The sequence below is a fragment of the Archocentrus centrarchus genome, chromosome 12 (assembly GCF_007364275.1).
Source record: "Archocentrus centrarchus isolate MPI-CPG fArcCen1 chromosome 12, fArcCen1, whole genome shotgun sequence".
In the NCBI taxonomy this organism is placed as follows: domain Eukaryota; kingdom Metazoa; phylum Chordata; class Actinopteri; order Cichliformes; family Cichlidae; genus Archocentrus; species Archocentrus centrarchus.
The window spans coordinates 7,243,998-7,258,302 of NC_044357.1; the positions used below are offsets into that span (position 1 = coordinate 7,243,998).

General features: G+C 39.9%; 2 protein-coding genes across 2 annotated transcripts; one reads left to right on the forward strand and one right to left on the reverse strand.

Annotated features, from left to right (window-relative positions):
- Window positions 1-305: 305 nt before the first annotated feature.
- Window positions 306-1,388, reverse strand: b3galt9 (beta-1,3-galactosyltransferase 9). The gene has a single exon (XM_030742106.1). The coding sequence runs from the start codon at window positions 1,260-1,262 to the stop codon at window positions 306-308; it is 957 nt and encodes a 318-aa protein (XP_030597966.1). The 5' UTR covers window positions 1,263-1,388.
- Window positions 1,389-4,136: 2,748 nt separating this feature from the next.
- Window positions 4,137-10,816, forward strand: psmd5 (proteasome 26S subunit, non-ATPase 5). Its single transcript, XM_030742706.1, has 10 exons — window positions 4,137-4,365; window positions 5,416-5,560; window positions 5,644-5,757; window positions 5,839-5,967; window positions 6,281-6,390; window positions 6,506-6,648; window positions 6,872-7,063; window positions 9,061-9,170; window positions 9,266-9,406; window positions 9,568-10,816. The coding sequence occupies exons 1-10, from the start codon at window positions 4,193-4,195 to the stop codon at window positions 9,823-9,825; spliced, it is 1,515 nt and encodes a 504-aa protein (XP_030598566.1). The 5' UTR covers window positions 4,137-4,192; the 3' UTR covers window positions 9,826-10,816.
- The last annotated feature ends 3,489 nt before the right edge of the window (window positions 10,817-14,305 follow it).

Below are 14,305 nucleotides of genomic sequence, written 5' to 3' on the forward strand. Positions count from 1 at the left end.
CAGGAATAACAAAACTCCTTATAGTTTAGACCTGCTGTCACCATTTCCCATCATCAAACCTTTTGGAAGCTAAAAAAGGTCCCAATGCATTTTGACTTGAGATTTTGCAAGCTTAAATTGTTATTCACTAGAAACTAACATAAATGGAAATCATTTTATCAATCACATGCACAATTCTAACAGTAAATGGAGGGGAGGCATGCAGTTCCCTATTAGAAGTTAGATTTACCGTACTTTTTTTTTTTTTTTTACATGTATCTGACACATTGTATACACTTCACATCCACTGTTAATTAACCACATGATTAATTCCCTCCCTGTGAGTTGAAGAAGGACAGTTTATCCAGGTAGGTGAGGGTCTTGCAGGTCACCAGCCCGTAATAGGTCTGCAACAGTGAACATTTTCTACCCTTCTGTCTCAAGTCTGTCCACACTCTCTCTAGTTCATGGCTCCCCATTCCTGCTGAGCTGAACATGTAATGGTAACAGCAGGCATTGTAGCGGATGTGTTTCTCTCCTGAGAATCTGGCACTGTGTGTTGGTGCAACACCGGCCTTCTTAGCACAAAGACCCACAAAAATATCAGCTGGAACGGGTGCACGGACTCCTGCGGATGCTACGTACACTTTTCGGACCACGTCCTGGGACAGAACATAAGCTGCTCCTTCACAGTATTCAGGCAGGTATTTGTTTGGGTAGAGAGATGGGGGCAGGTAGCCAGGACTATTGGGATCCCTGTCAGGGGAGTCTCTCTGGATCACCCTTCCTAGATAGAAGTCCTCAGGATGCCTGTGTAACCCAAGCAGATAGCCTACAATGACAGGAAGGTTGACAAAAACAGACTCCTTGGACAGCAGAACAAAGCGTGCCAGAGGGCAGAAGGTGATCACCCAACGGACAGCCAACACTGTCTTCTCTGTTGGGCCATGGAGGGATGAGTCAGCTGCAGCATGACCTTGGACCACATCCCCATAACGTTCAGACTCTCTCATGAGGGCCTCCTGTGCCGCAGGAGTCTGAGTAGATCCCAAGAAAAACAGTATCCGTACTGGAAACCCTTGGATGACTGTTTGATTGGCCCATGTTCTCCTAACTGCATCTCTTTGGGTGATATTAGCTGGAGAGCTGAAGACCAAAGTGAGGAGGAAGAGGTCAGAGTTTCTGCAGGCATCAGGGTTAGTGATAGGGTAAACCCGTGACACGTTTTCCTTGGTGTTGCTTAGGTCCAGTTTCCTCGCTTTCTCCCTTACATCTACAACCATCCCATCAGCGTAAACCCCAGGCGAAGGTTGCAACAGGTACTCCTCAACAAAATCAGCCCCAAATAACAAGCAGTGGAAGAGCAGTACATTGAAGAAGAGGAAGCACCACTGGTGGGTACGCAGCTTGCACAGAGAGAACTGGAGCATCAGATAAAAAGATGCAGTATGGATTACCACAAAGTTAGTTAACATAACTTATATTAAAATTAAATAGCTGCAAAGAGTTAACTCTGTACCTGCATGACACCTGCTTCCGTCAACTTGTTGTTATTCTGTTTGTTAGTGACAGACGACCAGAGGACCTCCTGCACTAGTCGGCTTTAGAACAATACTAGCTGACAGACAGCGTTTCCATTTTCATGAAACTCGAGCAGCATGTAACCTTGCACCGAAACCCAAAGTCAGTTCCTCATTAAGAGGAGTGTACCTTGCATCTTTCATACAACATTAATGACACCTAGAAGGAACAGAACAGGAACATTAAGTGTCCCTTTAAAGGTATGTTATAAAAGTACTCTTTTGAATAATAATTTGAATGAATACTCCTTCTAGACACATACTGAATTTATTAATCTAATGAAAGATGGTATATTGCTTGAAGTGATCAACATCGTTTATGGTGTAAAAGAAATCGAAACATATCAGGCCTTGGGCACATTTAAATAGAATTTAAGACAGATGTGTAAAAATAAATAAATAAACATAAAAAAAGAAAAGAAAAAAGGCCCAGAAAGCAAAAGGTGGTGGTAAACAGGAAAATGTATTTAAAAAAAGTAAAAAACTAAGAGCTGGAGCAAACCTCAAGTTTCCTGCGAGTTTGCTCCAGTTATGCGGATCATAAAATCTAAATGCTGCTTCCCCAATGTTTAGTTTGACTTTGGAAATAGAAAGAAAACCTTAGACTTAGACTTTAGACAGCCACTGATCAGAAATGTGTTTTTGGGCACTAACCATTCAGTGCTTTGTATACCAATAGCAGTATTTTTAACATCAATGCTTTGCCACACAGAAAGCCAATATCTGAGATATTTTCAACAGTTACTTTTTAGAGAAAATCGTAAAGACACCATTACAGCACTTAAGCCTACTGAAGACAAATCCTTGGACAAGTCTCTCTAAATCATGTTGAGACATTGATATTTTGTTATTTCTAGTTATTGATAATTGACTGAAACACCAAAATTCCTGGTGACTGATTGTGATTCTTTTAAAAAAAATTTATGTTAGTATCTGGGACGCTGAGCAATGGACTTTTAATCTTTCTTCTTTGGGTTTAAAAACATTTGTCTGTAGTTTATTTTTATTTAATTGAAGAGGATGTTGGTATATCATAATTACTGTAAGATTATTATGAGATTGTTACTGGCCTCCATGCTCAGGACTGCACAAGAACAAGCAGATGTTGAACAAAACTGGCCCCAGAGTGGAGCCTTGGGGACTGTACACTAACTGTACACTACACAGTTGACACAAAGTAATCCCTGTCTTTTAAGTAGTATTCAATTCAGGTAGTACTTTCCCAGAGGGTTCCACACACTTTTCCAGTCAGGCTAATGTATATAGTATATATGATCTATAGTGCCTAACAGTATCACATGGCGTGTTAAGGTACAATAACACTAATATTAGCAAGAAGGCTACATTGTTCTTCTTATGGCCTTTGTTTTAGGGCCTTTGGGTCCTTAACACATACTGAAAAAAGTACTGGGCCACCTACATGTTACAAATACAGGAGCTGCTCGACTATGGAAAACAATGCCGTGAAGCTCCTGGTGCATGATTTTTGCGCTGATGTTAATGCCAAAGGAGGTTTGGAGCTTTGCAGTTACTGAGTCAGTGCCTTCTACTAGGTAAACCCACTTTGTAACTTTATATGATCTGCCACTTTGTGTCAACTTGCTGTGGTTCCTAAATGCTTCCACTCTGAAGTTTTGAAGGTTGCAAAGATCAAATTGTGCTTTGATCACTGAGTTTGTTTTATAAAGACACAGACCCTAAATCTTATGTGGAGACACTGACTGCTTGTTTAATTTTTCTGCTTTTTGTTAGTGAAAAAGAAGGAACATTAATTGCACACTTTAGTAGCTATAAGTTCAGGGCCTACAGATGAATGAGCAGTTAGCAGCAAATTCACTTTACCAAATAAAGAATGTGTATATATTATGTTATAAACTTAAGCATTGTCTTCAACTTCACATTGCAAGCTGTTTAAATCAAGAGGGAAGCAGGGTGGGAGGGGACACGGGGCAGGGATCATGTAGAGCAGAAATGAAGGCTGTTGATCCAGATTAAACCTGAGGAGCAACCAACACACACGCCACTGCTGTGTCCTCATGATTGGTCAGATGCCATGACATATAAAGCCTTTATTGTTAAAGCTTTTACCTGATGTGGAAAGACAGACAAACACAATGGACCCTGGCCAAGGTGCAGGGAGCACATTTAAGTCTTTGAACTGCTGTGAACTGTGCCGTCAGCAAAGCAGCCTTTGACAGACTGGGAAAGTGACTTCTCATTATTTGATATAGTAGGATGTTTGTGGCTTTATAAAACAAAGGGGCAAATTAAAAATAATTTTAAAAAAATAGAAGAGATGTATGCTGAACAAAGACTTCTACAGTCTTTCACAGACATAACATTGCTGAAAATTTTGCAGAGAAATGCTGCAATGCCTTGCCCTTGAAAGAATGTGTCCAAAATTTTGACTGCTACCACATGTGTAGCACCATTTCGTGTAAAAGCACCAACCGTGAATGTCAAGAAATAAAACGAGAGACTTTGGAGACCGAAAATAAATAGAACACCCTTTGTAGTCCAGCAGGGGGTGGTATAGTGCCATAACGTTGGATATTCACCGCATCCGGAACCGATGGAAGAAGAAACAGTTTGGCGGATGCATTTGGCCGAAGTCTTCCGAAACATTGAAAGCCATGGCTGCCTCCATTGACAGTTTACTGGAGGAACTCGCTGGCGTTGAAAACCCAATCGAAGAACTTCAGAGTTTAAAAACAGCTCTGTTGGCGATACCTGTCAGTGCTTTGAAGGACTCAGTGAGCGGACAACGTTTAGATGTCATTTTCTCTCTGCTCAACTCCAATGAGAGGTGGGTTTGACTCAGTGTATCAGCTAAACGTGACCCACAAGTGCTGAGTCAGTACGCGTTGTTTGTATCACTTGCAGTTGTTGACAGTGTTAATAGTAGGTTAATGTACCGGAGTGGTATGTTAGTTAGCTTTAAAGGGCTGCTTTAAAATGACCTAATTGTTAGCAAGCTAACTGGTTATAATGCTACAAAGAATACAGTGAATCCAGATCCAGATGTAAATACCTGAAAATAAAAGGTGAGATGTTGATCTTTGATCTCATATTGACTTTCTCATGTCAAACTGATGTCAGTCTTCAGTAAAAATAACGGGACTGCCTCACTGTTCCAGTACATTTGGAGGGAAGTTTAACCCCAAAAAAGTTGGGAAGCTGTGTAAAGTGTAAATAAATCAAAATTCAGTGATTTACAAATTGCATAAATACATTTGATTCACAATATAGAACACAGAAAATATATATTAAATGTTTAAAATGAGAATATCTTCCATTTTAAGAAAAAGAAATTGAATTTGATGGCAGCAACACTTCTCAAAAAACTTGAGACAGGGCCATGTTTCCCACTATGTAGCATCTCCTTGTCTTTTAACAACAGTCCGTAAACATCTGGAAGCTGAGGAGAGCAGCTGCTGGACTTTTGGGAGAAGAATGTTGTCCCATTCTCGTCTGTGTGTCCCTTACACACAGAGAGTTCTGCAGATTCTCTGAATCTTTTGATATTTTGTGCTGCAGATGATGAGATATGGAAAGTCTTCTCAATTTTACAGTGACAAACATTATTCTGAGATTGTTACACAATTTGTCGATGCAATTTTTTTTTTTTTTTTGTGCAGACTGCTGCCTGTCTTTACTTCTGAGAAACTTGGCTTCTCTAACATGCCCTTTTCATACACAATCATGTTACTGACCTGTTGCCAATTAGCCTAATTATTGCAAAAATGTTCCTCCAGCTGTTTCTTTGCAGTACCACTTAGTTTTCCAGACCAATAATGATGAACTAAAAAAAGAAAAAGAACTTGTCTGGATCTTCTAATGCGAGCTGTGATCACAGGGTGCAGATTGAGCTGTGCGTTGACATCCTTGAACGCATCTTAATGGCCCTCAGCCCCATGCATGTGGTCCAGCACTACAGAGCAGAGCTGCAGGGTGGGTTGACTCATCCAACTGAAACTGTTAAGATACTGGCCTTGGAACAGGTAGGCTGCTTGCACACACACATGCACAGAAAGTATCCCAAAAAACATAGAAAATATCAGTTAATCCCATCTACCTGTGTCAGATTGGGAGAGTGCTTGACGACCCCGATGCTGTCACTGAAATCCTCAACAACCATGACGTCCTACGAGCAGTGATCCGCTGCATCAGAGAGGAGAAGATGGCTGTGGCAAAGCAGGTGATGAATGAAGCATTAAAATTATACTACTCACATTTTTATCAATCGACAGTGTGTGCAGTGTCTGTTTTTATTTCTTAGGCGATTCAATCCTTAACTAAACTGAGCCGCTCCAAGCCTGGATTAGACAAACTATTCCAGACTGACCTGCTGCAAGTCATGAAGGATGTGATGGCTACAAGTGACATTATTAGATACAGAATATATGAGGTATGTTAAAATTGGCTGATAGCACTGGCACAACAACCTTTGTTTGAGTGATTTTTAAATTCCATTCATTTTGATGGTATCAATGGACAGTATGACACAACTTACAAATTCTGTCTTTTATGATTAATGCTTATTTTAAAGTTTTATCATTTATCTCATTTAGAAGACCAGTGTAACCATCATTCATAGTGGATTGTTAATTAGTTTGATTGCTGTAAGGTTAGCTGATGGAAAGACACGACTCCTATGATACTCAGACTTTGGCAGTTTCACAGGAGTGATCTTAAGGAGCTGTTCTTCTTTTTGCTTGCAGCTAGTGGTGGAAATCTCATCTGTATCTCCCATTTCTCTCGGTTACTGCGCCAACAGCGGCCTAATTTCTCAGCTGCTCAGTGAACTGACAGGAGATGATGTATTGGTCAGGTAGTTATAACTAAGTTTGTCTACCTTTTGATTACCTTTCTCTTGCTTTCCCATGTGCTAATGCTGTTAATTTGCATTTATTTGTATCATTGTTTTTTTTTTTTTTCTTTACCAGGGCCACAGCTATAGAGATGGTGACAACTCTTGCACACAGTCAGCATGGCCGGCAGTATTTGGCCCAGCAAGGCATAATGGATAAAATCTCAAACATGATCAGAGGAGCAGAGACTGACCCCTTCTCCTCCCTCTACCTTCCAGGTGAGTGTCTCTAACATTTGTGTGATTTGGGTAAATTGACTTGAATTGATCAAATTAGTTACTTTAAAGCAGCTCTTGAGAATTGCTTCTGCTGGTCATCTCCATGATAAGAAAATCAGGTGTCATTAATGCAAACTTACTGAAAAACAGCATGCCTTTTACATTCTTATCCATACAGTACAGCATTATTCAGTGCTTTATGGTGTGAATATTACTGCTGCAGGTTTGGTGAAGTTCTTTGGGAACTTGGCCATTATGGACAGCCCACAGCAGGTTTGTGAAACCTACCCGGCTTTCCAGAACAAAGTGTTTGAGATGGCGCTCGATCCGGACCCTGTGATGATCGGGGTGGCTTTGGACACTTTGGGATTACTTGGATCTAATGTGGAGGGGAAGCAGGTCCTGCAGAAAACAGGTTAGCTTTTGTTGGTTTGTTTTATTGAAGGTTAAATAGGTTGTCACTGATTTAATATGTACAATCTTTGTATGTACCCTTTTCTTTTTTTCTTTCTCTTGAAAATTAATAAATATATATATTTAAAAAAGAAAACAGGTTAGCTCAGTACCTTGGCTTCATGCAAGGAATACTGACGTGGAAATTAAATGAGATTCAAGAACATTTACAATAAATTTACACACGTCATGTTAAAAAAAAAACCTTAAATCCAAATGAATTCTTTAAAAAAAAAGGACAACTGACACAACTTCACCTACTTCAACAGTGCACATCAAAACCAGTTTTAATGTGTGTTTGAGATTATTGTGTTCTTGGAACACCCAGTTGTGTCCAGTAGAAAGGAAAAAAGTCTAGTTAGCAAAACTACTGCAATGTTTGTAATATGAGCTGTAGCACAACTTTTCTTTGGCATTCATGAAGGACACAAGCTGAAGTGTGTTAGTCTAACAAGAAAGTTGTATATTCTGCAAGAGGTACTGTTGTGGTCAGAAGTTTACATAGATTGTTGAATGTCATGGTGATTTTGCACTTTTAATGATTTTTTTTTTTGGATTGTTCTTTTTGAACTGAGGGGCAACAATGAGACAACCTCCAAAACAGGAATGGTTTTACAGGCGGAGGGCACTGACATTTTTTCCTTCATCTTTTCTGGTTGTTTATTTTTTAAACTAATTTTGCTAGGGTCAGTGTCACTACTGGTGGCATGAGGTGATATCTGGACTCTGCAGAAGTTGCACAGGTAGTCCAACTCCTCCAGGATGGCTCATCAATATGTGCCATTGCCAGAAGGCTTGCTGTGTCTCCCAGCACAGTCTCAAGAGCATGGAGGAGATTCCAGGAGACAGGCAGTTACTCTAGGAGAGCTGGACAGGGCCGTAGGAGGTCCTTAATCCATCAGGAAGACTGGTATATGCTGCTGTGTGCAAGGAGGAATAGGATGCGCACTGCCAGAGCTACAAAATGGCCTCTAGCAGGCCACTTAGCTGAATGCATCTAAACAAACAATCAGAAGCAGACTTCATGTGGGAGGCCAGAGGGCCCGACGTCCACTAGTGGACCCTGTGCCCGGCACCGTGGAGCCCAATTGGCATTTTCACAGATGAGAGCAGGTTCACCCTGAGCACATGTGACAGATGTGAAAGGGTCTGGAGAAGCCATGGAGAATGTTATGCTGCATTGTTCAGCATAACCGTTTGTGATGGGTTAGTGAGGATCTAGGGAGGCATATCCATGGAGGGGATTCACAGACCTCTACAGGGTATCCTGACTGCTATTTGGTATCAGGATGAAATCCTTGGACCATTGTCAGTCCCTACACTGGTGCAGTGGGTCCTGGGTTCCTCCCGGTGCACAGCAGTGCCCGGCCTCGTGGTGAGCATATGCAGGCAGATCTTTGAGGATGAAGGAATTGACTAGACTGCCACATCATTTTCTCACTTTGCTTTTTGGGGTGTCCTTGAATTCAGCCCTCTGCAGGTTGATAATTTTCATTTGCATCAAACAATGTGGCATCCTTTCATTCCTAACAAAGCATGATTTTATTTTATTTATGTTCCACATTAAGAGTGTTTCCAAAGCGTTCCTTTATTTATTTGTTTATTTATTTTGAGCACTGTGCATGCATACAACCCCACTAATATTTGGCTAAAAATCCCTTAGCAAGTTGCACCTGGACCAGAGGTTTTTGGTGGCCATCAACAAGTTTCTGGCATGATTCAGACTGAATATTTGATTATTCTTGCCAAAATTGGTACAGTTTTAAATTTTAAAAAGATGAGGTCCATTATTTTGTTTGTGGTCACCTGTTTCGTTCAGTCATTTTTCTCCAGGTTATCAAATGTGTAATGTGTACAGTTTTCCTTGATAGAGGTAAAAGTGCTATACTGCTCATCTCAGCCTAAACTGTATTTGTTGACCTTGTTTTTTGTTCATTTGTCTGTTTTCTGGGTTTTCAGGAGAAAAGTTCAAAGCTGTGTTGTCGAGAATGAGCCAGCTTGCCAGTTCTGGATCTACAGAGCTCAGAGTTCGAAGCTTGGACGCCATATCGCAGCTCCTCTCACTACAGGTATTTGAGTGACACATAAAGAAACATCATTTTGATAATAAATTTTTATTTGTGCCAACAAAAACAATACAAGTTGGTCAATTTATGCATTTCAGTCAGAGCAGCAGACAGAAGACCTTCTGGCCCTGACTGAGTCCTGGTTCCACCTTTTGTCCAGCCAGCCCATGGACATGATTCGCAACATCAGCACTCAGCCGTTTCCAGAGCTGCACTGTGGGGCACTGCGGATATTTACTGTAAGTGATGATTTTAGCCTCTATAATTTCCTCCTTGTCACTGACTGTTTGATAATCTGCAAAACTGAAGACCTATATTCTTTTTGTGACTACACAAAATCATAATACTTTTAAAACAATACTTGTATCTTCATCACTGGCTATCGTTTTGTGTTTTCCAGGCCGTTGCCACTCAGCCATGGGGCCAGAAGTTGATGATTAACACTCCTGGATTCATGGAGTTCATCTTGGATCGTTCAGCGGGTCAGACAAAGGAGGCCAAAGATGCAAAGTTTGAACTTATTGAGGCACTTGCAGGTTCATCAACAGCGGCGGAGATCCTGGGCACTCAGCATTACATCCGTGTGAAGACTTACCTCAGAGAAGGACCTTACTATGTTTCAGCTGTGGCCTCGGTCAGCACAGAGGGAGCGGATTGATTCAAATACATGCCATGGGCTTCTAGTTGATGCTTAAGTGTTGGATAAGTGCCTGAGTGCTCTGACTGTGGATTAATATAACATACTCTGCTATTGTAAACCTCAGACTCTACAGCATCCAGATAAATTACTTTTGTAAAGGATGATTAAAAGAATTTAGAAACAAAAAGTAACTCATCTTCAATAATTGCAGCTGCACCACACTCCAAATATTTATCAGGCACTAAAACCACCTGATCCTCATCTTCAGGCATATTCTTTTACTTCAGTTTGTAAGTACTTACAATACTTAGTGCTTAGAAACAACAGCAAGCCATTCTTATTCACACTCAGAAAGCTTGCCCTACAAACCAGACATCTGTAATTAAAAGATAAGAAGTTTCTAATGAGAGATTCAGATTTGATTTTCTTTCCTCCTTTGAATTCCCAGCTTTACCAAACTAAAGCTCTTCTTCCAGCTTGCTCCACTTCAGAAACCAAAAAAAAGTTCACAACAAATAAAAATGCTGGCAAGGTTGAATTTTAGTTGAACAAATGTCAGTGCAATAGCACCAGCAAATTCTTGTTTATTTCCCTAAAAATATCTTGTACCTTCAACTTGGCTTCAGTCGATTATTTTTTTTTTCTCCTGAAGTAGCTGTGCACAGGAGAGGTCTCCTAAAAATTACTGCAAAACTCAAACAAGATGAACTTCTAGACTAAATGAGTACCAGCACAAGAGCATGTTGTATCCACAAAGTTCAGCAGAGACTTCGTGCTATGTTAAAGTGTTCAGGTGTCTTTACCAACACTTAAGCAATAATTCATTAAAAGCCTAAATCTGATCTTTAACCATTTAGCAGCGACATACTTATACAATTCCACATCAGTGTCTTTGGATCCAAACTGGACATCAACAAAAAAACACAACTCTGCTCTTCAAATCCTTCAGATATCGAAAAGGTTTTTTTTTCCCTGTGATTTTTTTTTTTGTTGTTGTTTTGTAATTAAAGAACTTTCCATCTCAAAGCTTTTGTGTTTCTTCACTTTTCATTATTTTCACAAGTGTCACAAGCACTAATTTTGATGCCCCCTAATGAACATATTTGAATTGATTTAGGAGAGTGCTCCTTTGTCTCCATTATTAGATATGACAGCAGTGGAAGGTTTGAAATTTTCTTAAATATTGTAACTGATGTTTTGTGTCTTTTATTATCTTTTATTTTTTAGCTTCTCATGTAGCACATTACGGGAACCTAAATAACAGGTCTGTATGCACCTAAGATGATGGGTGTTATTGATGCGGTTTTCTGCTCTCTCCCACCGCTGTATATGTCCATCCATCCATCCATTTTCTTCCGCTTATCCGGGGCCGGGTCGCGGGGGCAGAAGCCTAAGCAGAGAAGCCCAAGCTTCCCTCTCCCCAGCCACCTCCTCCAGCTCATCCGGAGGGACCCCAAGGCGTTCCCAGGCCAGCCGAGATACACAATCTCTCCAGCGTGTCCTGGGTCTACCACGGGGCCTCCTCCCGGTGGGAGGTATATGTCTGAGTATAAAAAAAAACTTGCATTTTGCGCGAACTTGTGAAATAGCTGGATTCGTGGAAAATGATAAACCCTGGTTTAGTTGAGTTCATAGACCTGCTTTAAAATATTGATCTAATAATAATAATAAACTTATTAAATATTTTAATTTTAAATTGGTAAGATCTGACCTGAAAGTGCTAGTTTCAGTCTTTGTACTACAGCAGGGCTCTTCAACTCCAGGCCTCGAGAGCCCCTGTCCTGCAGGTTTTAGATGTGTCCCTGATCCAACACACCTGAATCAAATGGCTGAATTACCTCCTCAGTATGCATTCAAGTTCTCTGGAGTCCTGCTAATGACTTCTGTATGTGATTCAGGTGTGTTGAAGAAGAGACACATCTAAAACCTGCAGGAGAGGGGCTCTCGAGGCCTGGAGTTGAAGAGCCCTGTACTACAGTATAAAGAGAAACTTCACTATATGGAGCTTTGCTTCTGTGTCCTTAGTCATCTCCACCAGAGGGCAGCGTTTCAGCTATTTTCATGTTTTGAACCTCTTTAATCTTTGCTTTTGTTTCTTTGTGAAATATATAAAATATTTTAACTTTAACATCAGATATTGTTTTAATGAATTTTAGAAGAAAAATCAGTTTAATACATCTGCTAAATCAGCTAAACACAACTAAATAAAATAGAGGGATTACTCTTACTATTTAAATTTTAAATAACATGTAAATTGAAAAGTACCCAGAAAGTTCAAATATGCTGCTTTTACTAAATCTTGTATCCACATAATATCCGTATCTTTGTGTCAGTATCCCATCAGACATGATGTCCTTTATTTACCTTAATTTGTCTTTAATTGCAATCTTACAGCAATTGTTATCAAGACAAAAACATTCAGATGCAACAGACTCGTTGCTGCTTTAGGTTTCCTTTTGGGCTTTCTCTTTGACATTTTAAATTTTAGGCTTCAAGCTGCACATTGATGTGCAGTGGGGAGTTCGAGCTCAGGGCAGTACAGTGGCTCCACACACCAGATGGAGACTGCGATGGCACAGGGGAAAGGTCCAGTTTGTGACTGAAGAGAGTGTCACAGCTTATGTAAGCTTTTAGAAATGAAAGATTAAAACCCTTGCAGTTATACTAATGACTGATGTTATAGACACTGGGTATTTTCATCCATATGTTTGTGTCATGTCACTGCAGCTGTGCAAATGCAGAACTGGGAGAATGTGGAATAAGCAGCTTTGTAAATGTAGCATCTCTGGTCACGCGGTGACTGTGGCTGAAGCTTGTTTTCAGGTTGTGACTTTTGTGTTTTCAACAACACGAAATGCTCAAAAAGGCTACAGGGACATACTTAAAAGAAGGAAGCACTGATTAGTTTTTGGAGGTCAAAGGTCAAAGTGTCTGTGACCTCAGTCTGTTCCATTTTTGTGAAATTAATTAGGAAACCTCAAAGGGAATATCATTACATCCTGCACAAATTTTCAATCAGACTGAAGAATAAAGTAAATTATAATTTGGATATTAGAGGGCAAGGCTGACAAGAATTGATTTGCTATTTTTCTATTATCACTTTACAATGTAAAACAAAAATCCCTTTTTGTCTCAGTGTCAAGAACATTAATAGCAGTAGTAGTTGGTATAAGTTATCAAAAGCCATTAGCAAGCACTTCAAGATCTTTTTTTAAATTTATTTATACTTTGCAACATAATATTATACTTAATCTGATTTTTGTCTGAATGGCAGCACATCAAATGTTTTCTCACATTTGGATTGTGGAAGTGGTGACATCAGTAATCCTGTTAAAAATCACTGCTGTGCTTAATATCTTCCTCCAGCAAAACAAGATCTGGTGTCTGCAGACATGTTAGCAGCTCTTCTGGTCTATTATGTCATATAAAATTATGTCGTGCTAATATTCAACAGGCTTTTTTTTTTTTTTTTTGCCCTGCTCACAATCTTATTTGAGCATGTTAGCTCGCTGACGTTCTGCCAAAATACAAAATGAAATGTACTTTCTTTGTTTGTTGCAGACGTGAAGTAATATACCAAAGAGGATTTTGTTTTAAAACCTTCGCAACTCTGATGAACAAGAAAATATCTTATGATGAACACTTAATTTCACTATGCTATAAAACTGTATTGCAATCCAGCAAATATTTGTAGCGATCGGCATATTTCATCCAAGCTTTAGGGCCATGTTGCTACAGTCATGGCCAAAAATTTTGGCTGTGGCTCAAATTTTGCATTTGATCACATCAAAAATGTCCTCCATGACATCTTCCTTCAGTGGCTTGGAGGTCACAGGATACTCCCCAGATCTTAATCCCAGCAAGAATCTATGTTAGTGCTTCAAAAATGAGCAAAGCCCACAGACTGTGATCAGTTCAAGCGCTGATAAGGTAGGAATGAGTCACCAGTCACCATCAATCAGGATTTGGCCTAGAAGCTGATATCCTGCATGCCACAGAAAGCCATTTAAGCTTTGCTGCCTCTCTGCTGTGCGACCACTTTATGCTGGACTTTATTGTGCAGTATAAAAGCAACATCAATCCACATCAATTAATTTGACTTCAGTTATATTTATAAAGCACCAATTTACATCAACACTTACACCTTTACAACATACTAGAGAGAAACCCACTGATTCCCTGTGAGCAAGCACTTGGTGATATTTTCATTATCAAGCCTTTACACATCTCTCCCGGTGGAATCCCTTAATCTCACATATGTGCTCTTTATCTTCAGAATTAAAAATGCTTCCCTAGAGTGAGAACGACTGACTCAATCCCAAACGGCTACAAACTCTTCAACAACCTCGTGTCACTGCCATCCCAATGAATCATATCACCTCACCCACGTCTTGTACATACTTGCTCCAGTCTGCGTCATCAGATAAACAAAGAAATAAATAATAAAAAAAAAAAAAACATCCAGTCAGTCAATCTTTCCTCTGTACATTTGATTTTT